The sequence below is a fragment of the Pinus tabuliformis genome, chromosome 9, assembly GCF_031772625.1.
Source record: "Pinus tabuliformis cultivar Carrire ecotype Pingquan chromosome 9, CPIR1, whole genome shotgun sequence".
Taxonomy (NCBI): Eukaryota; Viridiplantae; Streptophyta; class Pinopsida; order Pinales; family Pinaceae; genus Pinus; species Pinus tabuliformis.
In genome coordinates, this window is record NC_142307.1 from 146009042 (window position 1) to 146029257 (window position 20216).

General features: G+C 40.4%; 1 protein-coding gene and 1 long non-coding RNA gene across 2 annotated transcripts; one reads left to right on the forward strand and one right to left on the reverse strand.

Annotated features, from left to right (window-relative positions):
• Positions 1-5130: 5130 nt before the first annotated feature.
• On the forward strand, positions 5131-9326 carry LOC149147530 (uncharacterized). The gene is made up of 5 exons (XR_016263817.1): positions 5131-5675; positions 5917-6011; positions 6341-6804; positions 8987-9057; positions 9192-9326. It is a non-coding gene; the product is annotated as an uncharacterized LOC149147530 (long non-coding RNA).
• A 3913-nt stretch (positions 9327-13239) lies between these two features.
• Positions 13240-18713, reverse strand: LOC149147531 (uncharacterized). Its single transcript, XM_089441865.1, has 2 exons — positions 18024-18713; positions 13240-17376 (listed from the first exon to the last, which is right to left on the reverse strand). Exons 1-2 carry the CDS (start codon positions 18711-18713, stop codon positions 13240-13242), a joined length of 4827 nt encoding a protein of 1608 aa, XP_089297991.1.
• Positions 18714-20216: the final 1503 nt, after the last annotated feature.

Here is a 20216-nt window from a genome sequence, read left to right on the forward strand (position 1 = left end):
CTCAACTGAAGATATCATTTGATGTAATGAATGTCCATGCTTCCCCCTCCAGAATGAATAGGAGGAAGCAAGACTTAACAAAGGTTGAAAAATTATAAAGAAAACTCTACATGTAATTTTCAGACTCTATAACTTCATTATACAAATTTTTCAGGATATGAAGAAATGGTGGTGATTCCCCCTTCAAGTATTACAATATGTTATCCCTCTGTTAAATCCCATTATGTTCATGTTTCCTCTCTAATTTCACGCAATCACAACTGTTAGAAATATTTCAAGACTTCCTCATAGTTTCGCTGGTATCAAAATGTTATGCACGTGCCTTTAAGTTCCTCACAGATTCATTTGTATCGACATTGTTAATGCTAGTGCCTATATCGATTATTGAAATTATTTCTTTAAAGGTTGCTCCTCATGAACCATAATACACAACCTCTCTTCTACCCATTATATCTACTTCTAACTCAGAGAAGTATAGGAATTCTTAAAGCTGCAAGCTCTACATGTTAAAGCATAGAATTCTTGATGTTGTAAGCTCCATATGATGAGTTACTCCTTCTCCTTATCCTCTATCATTTCTCTACAAAATATTATTAAATTGTAAGTCCTTGGACTACTTGGCCTCCACTGTTTTATGCATATTTCTAAGATTTGTATATGAGAAGAAGTACCAAGAAATTCATGTCTTACTCCTTTAGGTGAATGAACCAACCCAATATATATATATATATGTGTGTGTGTGTGTGTGTGTGTGTGATGTATCCATTTCTAGAAAATTCATATGATATACACAAAATTTAGATGTGTCCAAGCACTGGTCTTGTAAGCAATCCAAGGTTGTCTCTAGGAGCGACAACATCTTTTGGCGTCGTTGTCGGGGAACGTATTGAAGGATTTTTTCCTTGGGATAAGACAAATTGAGCACTCTTTGTGTAGGTGAGCAATGTCTGTTTTGATTGCATTCACATCACCTTGGCTACTCCACAACCCCTCATTGTCAGTTATCACCCTGTATTTTAAAAGGTCTCATACTCGCTCAGATACATCTTAGAAGAAAGCCCAATTTGTATATGGCCCAGAAAAGTTGATTTTCAAGAAAGTATGGAAAGAGAAAACTCCCCCTACCTGTGCTACCATCTCACCAGCCTTTGAAGCTTCCTCATCTAGCTCTCTGCTCGTTGTTACTCACTACTCAGGATTTGTTCCTAAGGTCTTGACATACCCTGCATCCAGTCTAGTCACTCCTACCACTGTGTTTTTGGGCCAAGTCCCTATGGAAAACCTCAATCCCCCTCCATTAATTCAGATGGCTCTTCCAGGTTTCTTACTAAATAAATATGCACCTCTTAATTTACCTCAGCCTCTAAGTGTAATGCCCCAGTACTACCTAAAGCAGTTGCCTAGGTTCAATGGGGAAGATGATAACACAACACAAAGTCACATTGAAACCTTCAGCTCTTTGATGAGATCCTAAATGTTGAACAACTGGATGTAGTCATGAGACTTTTTGTACAATCCCTTGATGAAGAGGCCAGAAAGTGGTTCAAAACCCTACCCAATGCCTCCATTGTCGCCTGGGAGGAACTTGAAAACTCTTTTACATAGAAATGGGGTGAAAAAAAGGAATCATGAGTACCTCCTCACAAAGTTTAACGCCATAAATAAGAATCCAAAAGAGGATATCTCAGAATTTATAAAGAGGTTCAACAAGTAATACAATAACCTGCCAGTTGAGATAAAGCCTCCTCTAACTGCTGCCTGAGTAGCCTTTTTGAGAGCATTTGAGTCTGAATTTGGCTTTACTCCGAGGAAAAGGAAGTCTCTCACTCTAGATCAACTCCAAATTTATGCACTTGAGGTGGAAGCAAATTTCACATGAGCAAGAAAGTCAAGAGGAAAGCCAGAACCTATTGAGAACAAAAGAGGGAAAGAAGAGGCATCTTCCTCTCGTTGAGAAAGAGAATCACCAGACTTGAAGATGGATGAACTAGAAAAACTCATCAGGAGTTTATCACTAAAGGTTGGAAAGATTGAGATTGAGAACAAGAGTCTCTCTAAGGAAGTTTACAAATTAGTAGAGGACCCTACTAAGGTCATCACATTGATCAAAGACTATATTACCTAAGCTTGAAAAATATGAAAAATGGATGAGATAAACAATTTTCTCTTAAAGAGAACCTTTTAAACAACATCACATTCTCAAAGTCATTCACTTGATTAAACTTTTGAGTCTTAGAGAATATGTTGAAAATCATATAAAAGAAAAAAATGAAGTTCCCTCTAATCAAGTTGAGGATATTAATAGTAAAAGAAAAAAATGAAGTTCCCTCTAATCAAGTTGAGGATATTAATAGTTAGGGGAATTGATGTGTTTTTCCTTCCTTTTTCTTTTTTATAAATAAGATATATACTATATAGAAATTAATTCCTCCTTGATATTATAAATTACTTTCAAAATTAACTAAGAAGCCAAGATGACCACTTTTGGAGACTTATAATGGCATATCCTCTTGTCCTAGCCGAGAAAGCCCCTTTTAAATATGTTTCCCTCTGAGATCCATCCCCATTTTGCCTACGTGTCCTCCTCTGACGCCGTACGATGAGATGTTAGACGATTACAAACACCACAACCGTCGATCAAAAATGTCACTGAGGCGGTCCGGGTAATGAAGAGCGCGGACTGCCAATCGCCATTCCAGAGGTAGGGTTTCTCCAATGGTGTTCTCCAGGCGGGCGTCAGGACTTGCCTCCTCTGGATCCCTCAGGACTTGCCTCCCCTGCATCCCTCCACGCCGCTCTGGATCCCTCTGAATCATCCATGCAATATCCCTCTCAATCATCCATGCGTTGTATTGCAGAGGTTGGCAACAAACCCTTGCGTAGTGCCTTTGTTTGGAAAACCAGTAGGTCTAGATGCAGCCGCTGAACATACGACAATTGAATTAACACAGAGAAGCTAAAACGGTGGTGTCAATGGGATTCACTCACACAGAAAGGCGGCTTTATCAATTGATGTTTGCTGACCGTGACTATGATAAACTCGATGGAACTGGAGACAGGGCATCTCTTTCTCTCAAGGACAACGACAACGCCAAGCCTCTTGTGACTGTTGACAACTGTTTGGAGAGGGGGTATTCTGTGGTGACTGTTCAGTGTAAAGACAGACCTAAGCTTCTCTTTGATATTGTTTGCAGCTTGACAGATATGGAGTATGATAAACCTGGTCTAAAGCAGATGCTTTCAAATAGAATTTGATAATAAACAACCGGCTCCTATTATCTTATGGTTTTCACATGCCGACCTGCAGCCTGATTTACTTGGTTAATATGCCCGTGTGCGCGGTGGATTTGTGGCATATTCATACGAACAATTTTTTGGATGTTTTGATATTAGCAAAATCAGGTAATAAACTTCCGTTACAGGTTTCCTCTGCTCAATGTTTTTTTTCAGATCGAATGTGAGGTCACCTAACTAATGCAGGAAAATCCACTGTAGGTAGTATTTCTTGTTGCGTTTAAATACATTTTGGGAAAAATCAACATGTACTGCTGCTTTCACCAACCATTTTCTGTTCTTTGAAACCGCTATCAAAAAAGAGTATGTCCTGTTGAAGTTACACCGTGCAGGGTAGAGAACTTCTGTAGGTTCATTTTGTGGTTTTCAATGTCTGAGCTAAATAATAATTCTTTTCAGTACTGCTTGTTTTTAAACTGGTTTAAGGATAACCCTGTTCTATGACGCCATACACCTTTTTTTTTCAGATGAAAAAAGCGATATATTTATCAGTATAGAATTTACATATGATGCAAAATCTGCAGCACAAAGGTGCATATCAGAGTATTTCGTGGCAATGTTGATTTGCTCTTTCTGATTTATAAGATTTCTGTTGTTATTTCACGGGAGGTTGCTATGCGCTGTATCATGTCTCGAGTGTTGGACGTGCAAGGAGCCAAAACAGAACTAGAAAAGCAGTTTCACCTCCTTTTTTCACTTCCAGCCACAGGAAAATGCTCTAATATTGTGTAGGTGATTGTGTAGGTAAAGAAGAATGAAGGAGGTGAAATTGTCGTTTCTCCAATTTTAGTGTTCTTCTTTTATACCACAAAGGTCACAGGAAAAAGGGAAGAACGTCAATTTTGGTGTTCATCCCCTTCTCCAAGTCCATCTACCGCTGTCACTATTCTGTCTGCTCGAGGAAAAGCTGTCGGCACTCTAAACCACTTTGCTATAGGAGAAGCTGCCGGCACTGCAAACCACTTTGCTATAACAAGACACCAAGCTCAAGAAAGAACATATCCACCGTATCTGCTATCTGCTCTACTTTGTATTTTGCCATTGGCATGTCTACCTGTAATATTAGTGTCTATGTAATACATTGTGATTTCGATGACATCAAGGGACTCAATGAGAAAGCTGTAGTTCTAACTCCTAAACTACTATTTTATGTGTGTTGATTCTTGAATACTCCAATTTCTTGTATGTTTGATGTAGGAATTAGTTGCATCAATATTAATATTTTGTAAATGTTCTAAATTTTTGAATATATATATATCCTTGTCACATTTCGAATGTTGCTGTGTCCTGTGTTGGACGCTCGTATCCACGTCTCTTGCATGTCATAAGTCCTGGTGTTGTGCGACCTAGAATCCCATGATGAATTGAATCACAGATCCATTTTTAATTTCAAATGAGTAGAATTGAAAGAACATTTGATGTTGAGTCTCTCCAAGTTGTTTGAATCAGTTGTTTTCTTTTGATTCATTGTATACTTGAGATTCAAAGTACTTGAATAAGTTTAAAAAATTTATATGCAGAAATCTTCCAAACTCATCTCTTAAAGGGGTTCTAGCACCAGAATTGGCCCTTCTAGCTTCGCTGCAGACACTGTAAGTGCCTATTACTCAAATGAAGCTTGCACATGAGCCAAGTTTTTGTACAGTTATAAGTTAGTGTAGAAATATGAATATGTTTGTCGAACTGTTGACATGAACAACCTCGAGCAAATTGGTATCTTATGCAGGAACCTTCGTGCAAACAATATACTGGGTACCATACTGAGAGAACTTGGTCAACTAAAGAATCTACAGAATTTGGATCTGGCTTTGAATTGGCTTAGTGGTCCCATTCCCAATGAAATTGGAAATTTGTCAAACATTGCCATAATGTAAGATAAATCCAATCTGGTGCACTTTGATCGAGCCCGACGCTGGATATTATTAACAAATGCATTAGCATGTCTCCCTTTTGATTATTTTAAATGCACTCGCATAAGTATATACCTTCTTGTGCAGATCCCTGGAGGGCAATAATTTGGCAGGCACCATACCTCCAGAACAGCAGTTGACTCGGTTTTGGGTGCCAATTCCAACAACTTGGGTAAAAGTGAGCTTACAGTTAGCCATTTGAACAAGCTGTTCCCATGGCCAGATTACACAATTTGAAAACTTAATGTGTACAAGATCAAAATTCATTCAGTAAATAGCAACTTTGAGCATTGAAATAGATAATAAGAGCAAGAATTGAGGTGGGGTGTGAAAATCCCATAACTTCAAGTCATAGAGCTATTGGCTCTGAGCACCATGGATCCCTCAATTATGAAAAGTATGGAAGTAAAGTTAGATAAACTACCCAGCAAAGAAATTTTTCAGGCTCCTGATCTGCGCAAAGCATTCCAAGTAAGTATGCTTTTCTACCCTTGGTACAGACTCCAGAGTAGAACATTGGAGATCTTCAATTTCAAATTTCAATCCCAATGATTTAAGTATTATTTACTGAACCGAGTAGAGAGAATTTCATACTAAACCCACCGTAGTAAATTTTACTTGAAGAAAATGCTGACCCTCCGACTGCTCTGTCTCTTTATATTGATATGGGAATCCCAATTTCTCTCACCTATTAATCTTGATATGCATGCAGACTTTATTCAAAGGCAGATCATTTAGAGAGTTTACCAGTGGAGCTTTGTCCAGGGCCAATGCTAAAACTGCAGTGGGTCCTTTGGAAACTATCTGGTAACTTTTCTTCATTCATTCTTCGTTTTATTCAGAGACAAGATGAAATGTTTTTAATCTTTTTATTGGAAATTTCAAGTTGCATTATGCAGACAGCATGGTGCTTACTCTATAAAGTCCAAGATCCTACTGGAAGTTACTGCTTAGTAATGGGCAAAATGGAAAGAAAACTCCTTTCTTTTTTTTCAATATCTATTATTCTTAGTATCCATTTAGGGTTGGGGGTGATGGGAGGAGGGTTCGGTTCCAGACATTTTTTTCTTCCTGTTCTTACTGTTTTTTAGGTCTTGGGCTTCCTGAAATCTATAAAGCCTTTTATCTTTTGGCAGCAGAAAAGCCATCATTCAAATTAAGTGTGGCTGATTACAAGGAACTAACTAGAGATGATGCAACGCGGAAATGGTCATTTTCTCATGGGGTTGTTAACAGCTTGGACTGCTCAAAATGTAAACGTTAGAAATACTGATCGAATCCTCTTGAAACAGAAGTTCCAGCTGGCTACGAGAATCCTTGGGTCTGGGAAACCGTGGGTTGTCAGATGAAAGCAAGGGAATTTGGATGGTGGAGGATGAATGCTGGGACGAAAATTACCCACTGTCTCTTCCACAGTGCTATCTCGCTTGACCTCTTCTCAATGTTCATGGGATGCTGCAACCATGGTGGGGTGGTGATGATGCTTCTGCATCATTGAACTTGGTGGGAAAAGGTGCTTTTGAAGTAATCTGACTGTTGACATCCACTTTGAATTTGAAGTCAATATCTCTAAACGTTGTATGCATGGCATTGGATAAAGGTGACAGTTACTTGGAGGCTAATTCTCATTTTATCGGTGTTTTTTATTACTTGGAATTTTCTGAATTGGTTGGCCTTGGGAATCACTCCTGCTCAGTTAATTTTCTTCTACACTTGTCTCCATAACCCACAGAATTCAAGGCACTACAGTCACAAACAAAATTTTAAGAGTTTCTCATCATTGCTTTTGGAGATTTACATGTGGGTCTGCAGATTTGAGGTGTTTGAGAGCAGATTTGCACAAAGAATTTCAGCAAATTAATGATTATAAGAGCTGATCTGAACATTAGCTTGATGTCCCATCAATTTCTCAGCAGAATTTAGGTGTAACAATTGAATTACAGTAAACTAATTTTCTGATACCAAGTGTCTTTGTTGGTCAAAGTCATTTTTTTTGCACTTTAGATCACATAAGTATCTCTCCTGAGGGCAGAAAAGCACTAGCCCAAAGTGCAGAGGGAGTATACAATAGGTGACAATGTACCCTCCCTAGTTCCCTTTTAATTGGATGGCTTCTAAGCGTTAATTGTACAGAGAACTTGGAACTTGGGAATGTATGGCTTTGTATATGCAACCATTTGCCCTATGAAGCTCTATAGTTGGATCTTCTATGCCTGGCTTCAACCTTGTAAAATTTTGAGCAATCCAATTATTTATCAGGAAAATAACACTTCTCAAACTACATTTCTCTAAAGTTTGTTTACAGAATTTGCAAATCTTATTGCACTCCGAAGTTGCAGGATGCTTTTTTTGCTTTTGTCAAACCTGCAAAGCGCACAAAAATTTCGACCATGTTTTGGCAGGTGCCTAGAACTCACCCACTATGTCACTCTTAAATTGGTGAAAGTCAGTTTGTGTTTCCAGGGAACCTTTATTTTCCCTAGAAAAATGAGGGCAATCAGATGATCATTGTATCTAGTTGCATTGATAATAGAGAGTCAATTTAGAACACAAAAAATAGTGTGCACATTCTAGAGCAGATGTAATGTTATGTTGTGCTTTTATTACTTTAAAAAGGACAATTTTTTTCAAAAGCAACATCAACAACAATTGAATGGTTATCATGGTTGTAATATAGTTAATATGGATTCAGAATAGCCAAGAATTGTATAGTGTGAGGCCATGTTATATGTATCTCCTAAGAGGCCAGAGACATCCCCCAGGGTCTGCATGTCTGTATCCCATGTCTCAAATACATGACACACTTAGGCATGTGTTGGACATGAGTTTGACACATTTCCTAAAAAAAACAAGACACGTGGAAAACTTGATTCTGACACATGACCTATCATGTCTCGAGTGTTGGACGTGCAAGGAGCCAAAACAGAACTAGAAAAGCAGTTTCACCTCCTTTTTTCACTTCCAGCCACAGGAAAATGCTCTAATATTGTGTAGGTGATTGTGTAGGTAAAGAAGAATGAAGGAGGTGAAATTGTCGTTTCTCCAATTTTAGTGTTCTTCTTTTATACCACAAAGGTCACAGGAAAAAGGGAAGAACGTCAATTTTGGTGTTCATCCCCTTCTCCAAGTCCATCTACCGCTGTCACTATTCTGTCTGCTCGAGGAAAAGCTGTCGGCACTCTAAACCACTTTGCTATAGGAGAAGCTGCCGGCACTGCAAACCACTTTGCTATAACAAGACACCAAGCTCAAGAAAGAACATATCCACCGTATCTGCTATCTGCTCTACTTTGTATTTTGCCATTGGCATGTCTACCTGTAATATTAGTGTCTATGTAATACATTGTGATTTCGATGACATCAAGGGACTCAATGAGAAAGCTGTAGTTCTAACTCCTAAACTACTATTTTATGTGTGTTGATTCTTGAATACTCCAATTTCTTGCATGTTTGATGTAGGAATTAGTTGCATCAATATTAATATTTTGTAAATGTTCTAAATTTTTGAATATATATATATCCTTGTCACATTTCGAATGTTGCTGTGTCCTGTGTTGGACACTCGTATCCACGTCTCTTGCATGTCCCAAGTCCTGGTGTTGTGCGACCTAGAATCCCATGATGAATTGAATCACAGATCCATTTTTAATTTCAAATGAGTAGAATTGAAAGAACATTTGATGTTGAGTCTCTCCAAGTTGTTTGAATCAGTTGTTTTCTTTTGATGCATTGTATACTTGAGATTCAAAGTACTTGAATAAGTTTAAAAAATTTATATGCAGAAATCTTCCAAACTCATCTCTTAAAGGGGTTCTAGCACCAGAATTGGCCCTTCTAGCTTCGCTGCAGACCTGTAAGTGCCTATTACTCAAATGAAGCTTGCACATGAGCCAAGTTTTTGTACAGTTATAAGTTAGTCTAGAAATATGAATATGTTTGTCGAACTGTTGACATGAACAACCTCGAGCAAATTGGTCTCTTATGCAGGAACCTTCGTGCAAACAATATACTGGGTACCATACCGAGAGAACTTGGTCAACTAAAGAATCTACAGAATTTGGATCTGGCTTTGAATTGGCTTAGTGGTGCCATTCCCAATGAAATTGGAAATTTGTCAAACATTACCATAATGTAAGATAAATCCAATCTGGTGCACTTTGATCGAGCTCGACGCTGGATATTATTAACAAATGCATTAGCATGTCTCCCTTTTGATTATTTTAAATGCACTCGCATAAGTATATACCTTCTTGTGCAGATCCCTGGAGGGCAATAATTTGGCAGGCACCATACCTCCAGAACAGCAGTTGACTCGGTTTTGGGTGCCAATTCCAACAACTTGGGTAAAAGTGAGCTTACAGTTAGCCATTTGAACAAGCTGTTCCCATGGCCAGATTACACAATTTGAAAACTTAATGTGTACAAGATCAAAATTCATTCAGTAAATAGCAACTTTGAGCATTGAAATAGATAATAAGAGCAAGAATTCCCATAGCTGACCAATCTCATAGACAATCAGTGAAACCGGTGCAACCAGGACCTCCCTCAAGCCAAAGAAGAAGTGGATCATTTGCTGGATTACTTTCTGACTTCACAGAATAGTAGAAAAGTTCTCTTCCATTGGCCTCACTAACTGTCACATACCTGCATGAATATGAAGAAAACACAAAGACTTTCATGCAGTTAATTGTTCATCCAATAGAATATAAGAGTGGTAGAATCACATCTGTAAGCACTCCATATAACAATTTTCGCTCCTAGTCTTTTACATATTTTGAACTCTCCATGCAACAATTTTGACTTTAATATTTTTTAGCTTCAATTGTCACCAAATTTATTAAGTATCCATAGAAATTAAACTCTGTTCAAACATATTCACAGTCTGTGCATAACAATTAGATATCTGTATATCTTTTATGTTTTTCTGTCTTTCTTTGTCATATAAGCATGCACTCTACAAGCTATGAACATTCTACAAGCTATGAACTCTTTGGTTATGTTCTTAATCTTTGCATAAGTACACAGCTAATTGTTTATTTACAAACAGGGGCAAATTCATGCATGCTATTTTTGAAAATTTTTGAAAATGACTCTGTTAATGAATAAATATTCTTTCCAGTGAAAAATCTGGCACTTTGAATTTGTTACTTTCAATTATTGTTACATTTGAACATGAACTTTATTCATGAATAAATATACTTTACCTTGGATAGATATGGCACTTACCCAGCATATATCTCATAACTAATATTGCCATGATATCCTGGAAAGGACTCCACTCTGGCATTTGCAGGTGCTGCCTTGCAATTCCGCTGAAGTGAGGTGATAATCAGAGATATAATTACATGGGTAGTGAATAAATTAACCACAAATTGCATGGACTTCGTCAGGGAAGACATTGTTATGGAAATACACCCAACCTCACTTCAATTAAAAAGAAAACCGTGTGTCTATACATATATATTTCTCGAGTGCACTTCTAATAGGCCTCGAAATGTTTTGATATATATGGACAGTTCATTAAAGACAGCGATAATTCTTATTTAAAATGATTCAGTTATTTTCATGACTCATTTGAACATTTAAAGATTATGTCAAATCGTACGTATCTCTATCAGTGTGAATATCCTCAGGCTAAGTCAACAGAATATTTTATACATTGCCCCTTCAAGATGATCAAACGTTATCTTCTCTACCTGCCATTCATTTCAGCCCGCCAGCCGGTGTAAAGACTTCTTGTATCCATGTAATGCCTGGAAAATAGCATCCACGTCCATATCCTGGAGCTTATCTGATTGCCGATTTTCTGAATATTTGGCAATTGGATGGACAACGATATGGGCACGGTTAAAAATTTCACGGTTTTTATGTTCGCCTGATTATTAAATATTTGGGGAATCTGCAATCCAGATAAAACACTTAGTCAAAAATTTAACTGCGCCTCCAAATATTTGGGGATTCTGTAATCGAAATAAAAAATGCTGTCAAATATTTAACTGCTCCCCTAAATATTTGGGGAATCTGCAATTAAGATACCATACAAGGCTGTACCCAAATCCAAAAGTGAGAAGACTAATTAAATTGTTGGAAAGAGGATCCACAGTTGGATATTTATGCCATGGGATGTTAGGCAAGCTACATAATTTCTGATAACCAGTTCCTCATTTTTCAGATTTCATAGTTGGAAATCATGTTTTGTCTTTGTATCGAAATGAATGGCACTGAGTGCTATGAATTTCACCTAGAGTACTCAGAAGCATTTTGAATACATTGGTGTTTCATCTAGAGTGTAAGTACTCGGTACAAGTAAAGTTAGCTTCATGTTCTCACCCATAATGTTTGCCTGCTTCGTGACCAACATCATGATAGGATAGTATAATATTGTGAAATATTATCCTAGAGCATTCAAGGCATTCAACCCATATTATATAGCAAAGTACTCGGTACAATTAAAGTTAGCTTCATGTTCTCACCCATAATGTTTGCCTTGGTTCGTGACCAACATCATGATAGAATAGTATAATATTGTGAAATATTATCCTAGAGCATTCAAGGCATTCAACCCATATTATATATACTTACTTTCATGTTCTCACCCATAATGTTTGCCTGCTTCGTGACCAACATCATGATAGGATAGTATAATATTGTGAAATATTATCCTAGAGCATTCAAGGCATTCAACCCATATTTTTTTTTTTAACAAAGTCGTCTACTTGTGTATTATAAAACTTGCGATTCGAAAACTATTACAATAAGAGGAAGATTCCAAGAGCTGAGATTCAAAATTGGGCTCGCAGACCCATAGTTCTCGAAGCTCTTCTTAACTACACTTAATACTGAATTTAAACGGCTATAATGCCTTACAAAGGATCCTCCTATCCATTTATAACTACACTGCATGAGTTAGGGGGGATGTTGGGTAACCGAGTCATCCTGGAGAGGTTCCCTCTTGCTCACTCTTGTTGAAGCTTCTCCTTGCTGGCTTTCAGTTAAGGTGCGGAGGTGGTCAATGACTGCCTCCATGTGGATGCAGCGATCCTTAAGGTCTTCGATTTCTTTTTTCCTCTTCTCCAGCTTCTTTCTCTTCGAGTTTCTGTCCGCGTGAAAGTCCTCAGTGAGTTCTTTCACCTGCTTCTTCAGAGCATTGATCATAATGACATGTGCCTTGCACATATGGCAATCTCTGTTGTTGAATATGTTATCCATCGGGTTCCTTGGCTGCTGCTGGTTAGCTTGCTGATTGTTCTGGTCAGCCATCTTGCTGGGAGCGGTGAAGGCTTTGTCAGATGCTGAGGAGTTATGAGGCTTGCCGCTTGTGTAGCCGGATTGCTTTGGTGAGGCAGAGTTGAGGTGAGTGCCCTGTTGATGATTGAGAGCAGTGCTGGGAGCACAGAACCAACTGTTAGTATTGAAAAGAACACAGATAAAGGGAAGATTGTTTACCCAGCTCAGATGGAGATCTGGTAAGTCCGCCCTCGTGGAGTTTGCTTGCGCTCGATGCCTGGTGCCACTGTGCGCAAAGGAAAGCCAGCTATTGCCGTTCACTAAGAGAATCTCAGAGTGTATTTGGTCTCCGGTGCTAGCCTTGTTACTGCAGAAAAGACCACCTTGGCACTGCCTCCGATCCAGAAGGGCTCTCCTGCGCGCGCTATGGTTTTGATGAGTAGTGAGGGCCTTTGGGTTCTTGATGAGTTTAAAAAGGATGCAACGGGCGATCTCCCACTCATGAATGGAGGCGGAGTGACTGATCATATCTGTCCTCGAGTGATCTGAGGTGCTCTGTGACCGTCCTTGTATTCTGTAACAAGTATGGGCATGATCACGCCTTCCTTTGATTCCGGGAGAGTGTCGAAGAGAAATGCTGTTGTTTTCTTGCATGTTCAGGTCCTGAGGCCGATTCCCTGTCCTGTACCCTCCTTTTTGGCAGTCGAGATCGATTTGTAGAGCAGAAGATCTCTTTTTCGCTGGCCTGTTGTCTCGAGTTAGATGCCTGAGGTGACTAACAATCAGATGCATTGGGATTAAGATATATCTATGGGATATCATGATCATATATTTCCTCATTCTCCCTCACCTGGCCCGTGGGTCTTTTGATGGCCTTGTTGGCCAGCTCGTCAGCTGTCTTATTATGTATTCTGAGGACGTGTTTATAAGTCACGTTGTTCATGCCCCTGGCCTGTTCAAAGATTCTGTCTTTTGTTCTGTTCAGGGCACATTGGTTGAAGTTGTTCCCCTTGTTTAAGGCTGCTATTAGGATTGCTGAGTCTCCCATCTCTAGAAGGTCATGAATTCCCCTCCTCCGCGCTATGGAGATCCCCAAAAGGAGGCTATATGCTTCTGCTTTGTTGTTTGACAAAGTCCCCAAGCTCCATTCATATGTAACCATCGTTTTTCCTTGGGGGTCCTTTAAAACTCCCCCTGCTCCAGCTATGCCTGGATTGTTCTTTGAGGCCCCGTCGAAGTGTAGTGTGTGCCTTTTTTGCCTTTGGATCCAGTTGTTAACTTCCTCTTTTGACCCTCTGATCTTCCATTCACTCTGTCCAGATCCCTTGATTGTCTTGAATTTTGGATTTGGCTTGCAGTTGAATCTTTGAACCCATGCTTTCACTTGCTCAGTTGAGTATTCCGGGTCAGCTTGTTGAATCCCGTTGGCTTCAATAGTCTCAGCTATAAGCGCAACAGTTTTGGCCAGGATATTTGAGATCCTAGGTTTTTTGTCTTTGAAGATGCTTGCGTTTCTGGCGAGCCATATCTGCCAGCAGAGGTTGGAGGGAATGCTGGACCAGAGTCTCTTGGCGAGGGTTGTGTCTTTGGTTGGAAAGGGAGAGAGTTTCCCCCAGCCTTTCTGAAGGAGAGAGACCTGGTTGGGAACCTCCCCTGTCTCTAGAGGGCTGGTTATGAGCTTCCAGCATGTCGATGCTATTGGGCATTCTATGAAGAGGTGATTGAGGCTTTCTTCCTCTTTCCTGCACATAACACAGATGGAAGGCCCCTGGATCCCCTTTTTTCTCAAATTCTCAGCTGTTAGGAGTTTTCCATGAAGCAGAGTCCAATTGAAGAGTTTTATCTTCGGGATACTTTCGATTTTCCAAGCGTTCTTGTGATATTGCCAATTATTCAATGCAGCTTGTTTTTGGAGCGCTTTGTAACCTTCCCTAACCGAGTAGGTGCCTCCATTTGGATCCCATATGAAACTGTCCTCTTTCCCCTTGCTTGTGGGAGCTGCTCCTGCTAATGAGAGTTTAAGGTTGTTCCATTGCCCCTTTAGTCCATTAGGAAGATGCCTGATTTTCCAGCCTTTCCAGCTGTCATGGTCCCAATTTGAAATGTCAAAGAGAGTTGTGAGATTTTTATCAGACATCCACTGCTGCAGCGGCCTCAGATGGGGAAGCTTTTCCTTGGCTTCCTGACCCATTATTTTGTCTTTCCATATGCTGGTTTGCTTCCCATTGCCTGGGGCTTTGGAGATATGAGATTTGAGGAGAGTTAAAGATTTTTTGATCAGCTTCCAGACCGGGGTGCATTGTCTTTCTGTGATTGTGTCGGAGAGGATATTGCTGTTGCTTCCACTTAGGTATTTTTTTTTCAAGACCTCTGCCCACCAGGAGTCTTTCTCAGTTAGAATTCTCCATATTAACTTGAATCCCATTGCCAAGTTTGCCAATCTGGGCACTTTAATTCCTAGCCCGCCTTTTTCTATGGGGAGGATGACCTTTTCCCATTTTACAAGACTGAATTTCTTCGTTTCTTGCTTTCCACCCTTCCAGAGAAAGCTTCTAAGGATGAGCTCCATGTGTTTATGGATACTTGAGGGGGCGAGCGTTATGGCGAATTGATAAATAGGGAGGGCAGATAAGATGGACTTGATAAGGATTGTTCTTCCTGCTAGATTGAGCCAGTGCATCCCCCAACTTTGAAGTTTGCCTCTAAGCTTCTCGATCAAATTAACCCATACTTCGTGTTTGATTGATTCTTTGGCCAGCGGGAGTCCTAGATACATGAAGTGAGACCAACTAGATTGGCCTGGAATTTCCAGAATCATAGCAATCCTTTGAGTTATATGTCTTGGAACATTCCAGGTATATATTTTGCATTTGTTGTTGTTTAGTTTTCCCCCCGATGCTTGAAGGAAGAGATCAAGGATGGCCTTGAATCTCCTTGCCATAAGGCTTGAAGCTCCACCTATTAGCAGAGTGTCGTCTGCAAATAGGGAGTGATTGATCCCTTTAGCTCCTCTGATTATGTCCACTCCAGTGATTTCCTTCAGCCTTCTCTTGTTTTCTAAATGCAAGCTTAGTGTTTCCGCCATTATAATATAGAGAAAGGGGGATAGGGGGCAACCTTGCCTCAATCCACGGGTGCTTATGAAGGCTCTGCAAGGCCTCCCATTGATGAGCGGAGCTGTCCAATTCTGAGAGACACATTCCATGACCTTATTGATGAAATTCCTTGAAACCCCAAACTTTGCAAGCACAGTCTCCAGGAAGGCGTGATTTACCCTGTCAAAGGCACTAGCCATGTCCAACTTGATTATCATTCCTTTCTCGTTTCTAGCTATACTGCTGTGAATTGCTTCTTGAATCATAATTACATTATCGGTTATGTGCCTCTTGGGAAGGAACCCACCTTGATTGTCAGAAATGATAGAAGGGAGAATTTGTTTCAGCCTATTAGCTAGGATTTTTGAGATAATTTTATAAGACACATTGCAAAGGGAGATGGGTCTGAACCTATCAAAAGATTGGGGGCTTGGATCCTTTGGGATGAGGGCTAGGAACGAAGATTTAACACTACTTCCCAATTTGCTTTTGAGGTGGAAGTTTCTCACCATTCTGAGGAAATCTTTTTTGATAATATCCCAATGGGTTTTGTAGAAGCTTACCGTGAAGCCGTCCGGGCCTGGAGCTTTGTCCAGGGGCATGCTGTTGATGGACCACTCCACCTCTTCTATAGTGATTTCTTTATCCAGATTGCTGTTTTGAACTTCAGTAACCTTTCTTTCAATAATGTTGATGAAGTCCGGGTTTTCTTTGTACTGAGGGTCAGCTGAGAGCAGGGATTGAAAGTGATTTGTCGCGGCCTCCTTGATTTCCTCACTCTCTGTTAAATCTTTCTCATTAAACCTTATCTTACCTATATTATTTCCAGCTCTCCTTAACTTGAGGCAGTTGTGAAAGAAAGAGGTATTTTTGTCCCCCGACTTGATCCAGAGACATCTAGACTTTTGCCTGAGCTCTTCCTCCTCTTTTCGATGCTGGTTGTATAAAGCTTTGTGCATCTCCGCTTCTACCTTTTGATCTTCTTCTGTTTCTTGAACTGTCTCCCTTTCCTGATTCCATTCCTCCAAGCTTCTTTGCAACTCGGTTTTTGTCCTCCTCTCCTCGTTTGCGTGGTTTTTTGCCCAATTTTTTATGGCGATCCTTAGGTGTTTGATCTTTGATTCCCAGACATAATGCGGTGAGCCTGTTATCTCTATCCTCCATGTCTCCTTGATCAGAGATTTGAAGTCCTCGATGGCATCCCAGGTCTTGTTATATTTGAATGGGAGGGGGCCCAAATTCTCCTCTTTTTCCAAGTGCAGCGCTACAGGTCTATGATCAGAAGTGAAGCCCAGTAGGATTGAACTGTGGACCCTTTGAAAGCTGATTGCTGCACTCTCCTGAACAAGAATTCGGTCAAGTCTTTCTTTGATATTGTTTCTGCCTATCCTTTTGTTAGACCATGTGAAGCGGCCATTTTGAGGGGGGATGTCTATAAATTTGTGAGCTTGTATGATGTCCTCCAATTTGTCTCTGAATGGATCTGTGAAGTACTTCCCTCCAAGTTTTTCTTCTGCGTTCCTGATTAGATTCAAATCTCCTCCAAGAAAGATCTTCCTTCCTTGTAAGGCCTCTATATCTGCTTTCAATGATTCCCAACAAGTGGCTTTGTCCCTAAAGTGGGGTGGTGCATATACATTGTAGATTGTGTATTCCTCCCTCAGATCTAGACTTTGCATGTCGATTCTAATCCACCACCTGTTTGGATTGCTGTTTATGAGATTCCATTTGCTTTTCTTCCATAATACACCTATGCCTCCTGATGCTCCTATTGCACTCACGGCTGTTCCTGAATACCTTCTAAACTTTGAGGTGCTGATTTGGAATTCTTGTTCACTAATTTTGGTCTCCTGGAGTAGGAGGAAGTCTGGTTGTTCTGAGTTCATGAGATCACGGACTGCGTTTAATTTTAGGGAGGAGCCCATCCCCCTACAGTTCCAAGAGACCAAAATCATCATTTACCTATTTTGTTGTGAGGCCCGATTTTCTCCTTCGTTTTTTCGCCGCTTCCCTTGTTCTTGTCAAGATATGTGTCTATTGGTTGCTGTGTTCCTGTGGTCATCTCTTTTGCTGCATTCTCATCTCTTATTTCCTTATTCGATTTCCTTCCCACTTTCCTTGGTGGATCCGTGGCTGTAATATTTTCCTTTGTTTTGTTCCTTGTTAGGATCCTTTCCACTGTGCGAGGGGGGGAAGCCTGGAGGGGGGAGGAGGGGGGGGTTCTGTTGCCCTTGGGGGATGGAGGGGGGGATGAGGGTTCTTCTGAGGCTAGGGTTTCGAAAGGGTTGGAGGATGAGGGAATGGAATGATCCATGCTTGATGGGACGGCGGAGATGGGAGGGATATCAGTGTGGGGCACCTCTGGTTCAGGGGGAGGGTTTGATTTCTTTTTTTTTTTTACTACTTCCCATGTTTCCTCTGGGGGTTCAGAGCTGGCATTGACTTCTGTTCTAGCTTTAGAGCACCTATTAGCAAAATGACCATATTCGTGACATACCTTGCATTTGAAGGGAAGTTGCTCGTAATCCACTTGCTGTATGTGTGTCCACTGATCAACTCTGAACTTGACAGCTTCTGGTAATCCTTTGCCCAAATCCACTTCCACGCAGATCCTCGCACAGGCGTGCATATTCTCTTTTGGCTCCGCTCTGTCCACATATTTCCCTATTCCGTTTCCGATTGCTCTAACTGATTCATCAGCCCAGCAGTGAAGCGGCAGATGCGGAAGGCGAACCCAAACCGGGACTGCATTGGGGACATCCATTTCTGGGTCGAAGTCCGGGGTCCAGCGGTTGAGGTAAAGGCCTCTGGTGTCCATGAAGTATGGTCCATTCCTAAAGATTAGGTTGCGGTCCTCCACAGTTTCGAAGAGGAAGGTGAAGAAGCCTCTTCCACAGAATCTTATCGCAATTTTCCCCTGAACCATAGCGTTCCAATTTCTTTCCACCCATCGTTGGACAGTTCGGGAGGACGGCCATAACCCCGTGAACTGCCCAACTAGTCCTCGTTCTGCCAAGGCAACAGCGGATCTCCTTGGGAGGGTTGGGGGGAGAGGGATCTCCGGTATTTCATCAAGCTTCTTGATAAATTTTGAAGCCGTGGGTCGGATCCGTTCTGGATTGTTCTCTGGGATAAGTGATGCAAAAGATTTCTCCATGTCGGCCTGACCTGTATCAGGAGAACCCATCAGGCCGGAGGCGATTCGCAGGAGAAGGGAAGAGGCAAGAGGCCCAGCAGAGGGAGCAGCAGGCTGCCCTCGGCCTCAGCACTAGCAGCAGCGGGAGACGGGGCGGAAGGCCCAGGGAGGGAGGAAGCAAGCGGAGCAGGAGGCTCGCAGCGGGAGCTGCGACCCAGCAGCGGAGCTGCTGAGCGCAGTCAAGGGCTCGGGGGTTTCACCATCGCCAGAGAGAAATCGCGCCTCAAAAAATCCTGCCGAAAATTTGGTCATGAGGAGTCGGCATTCAACCCATATTATATAGCAAAGTACTCGGTACAATTAAAGTTAGCTTCATGTTCTCACCCATAATGTTTGCCTGGTTCGTGACCAACATCATGATAGGATAGTATAATATTGTGAAATATTATCCTAGAGCATTCAAGGCATTCAACCCATATTATATATACTATTACTTTCATGAATATCACTAATAAGGATGGGTGATGCTTGTAGGTTTAGTCTTATGTATAACAGGGATTGATTATTCGCATGATGATATGTGTCTCATTTTATCATATAGTATACTTGGAACTGTTTTCTAACTGAATTGATAAATCCATACCAATGATTTTCTCAAACAAAATTCATAACTTCATCCCAATTATTTATGTTAAAGCTATACAAATAGAAACACTAACATCAGTGCTTTGTTCTGGCTGGATCCAGTGCGGAGGCCATGTTTGCAGACTTGGGCCATTTCAACAGGAAATCAATCCAGGTCCAAGCTATATGTCAAGGACATAATTATTAGTATTTCATCATACCTGCGTGCTTCACCCTCAAGTTTTAGTACCATAATGAGAAATTTGGGTTTTTTGTTGCAGCTTGCTTTCTGTGTGTTGGTTTACCCATCTCTGCTTATCACATATACGAGACAAGTGACTTATTTGATAGAAAACCCAGGGGACATAGGCTCTACATTTTACAAAGCAATACTACAGCCCGTGTATTGGTTAATGTTCATTGTTGCCACTTTAGCAGCCATTGTAGCCAGTCAAGCATTGATTACAGCAACATTCTCAATCATAAAACAGTCCATGGCTCTTAGCTGCTTCCCTTGATCTTATTTTCCACCACAGGGATGAAAAATGTTGCCTTATTTAATATCATAATGTACTGATATTCAGTATATAATGAAAATTCTAAGCATTTACCATGTTTTAAATATGCATTCATTTTTAAATTTATGGAATTTATGGTAGATTATCTACGTATGAATCATGATTTGAAATCTTGGCATTGTAGAAGAAGAATACCAAATTTTTGTGATTTTTAGGTTATCATTAGATAGCAAAAGATGGACAAGATATTACAATGTGTTTTTAAATTATGTTTTGGAAGAGATAAAAGTTTTGATAGCGTTTTCAATTTACTTCAGTTTTGACAGTGGATATGTGAGCTTGGCTATATGGAGATAATTAGAGCTATTTAATACTACTCATTGTTTGGTGAATTTGAGATTCAAAGTTTGTC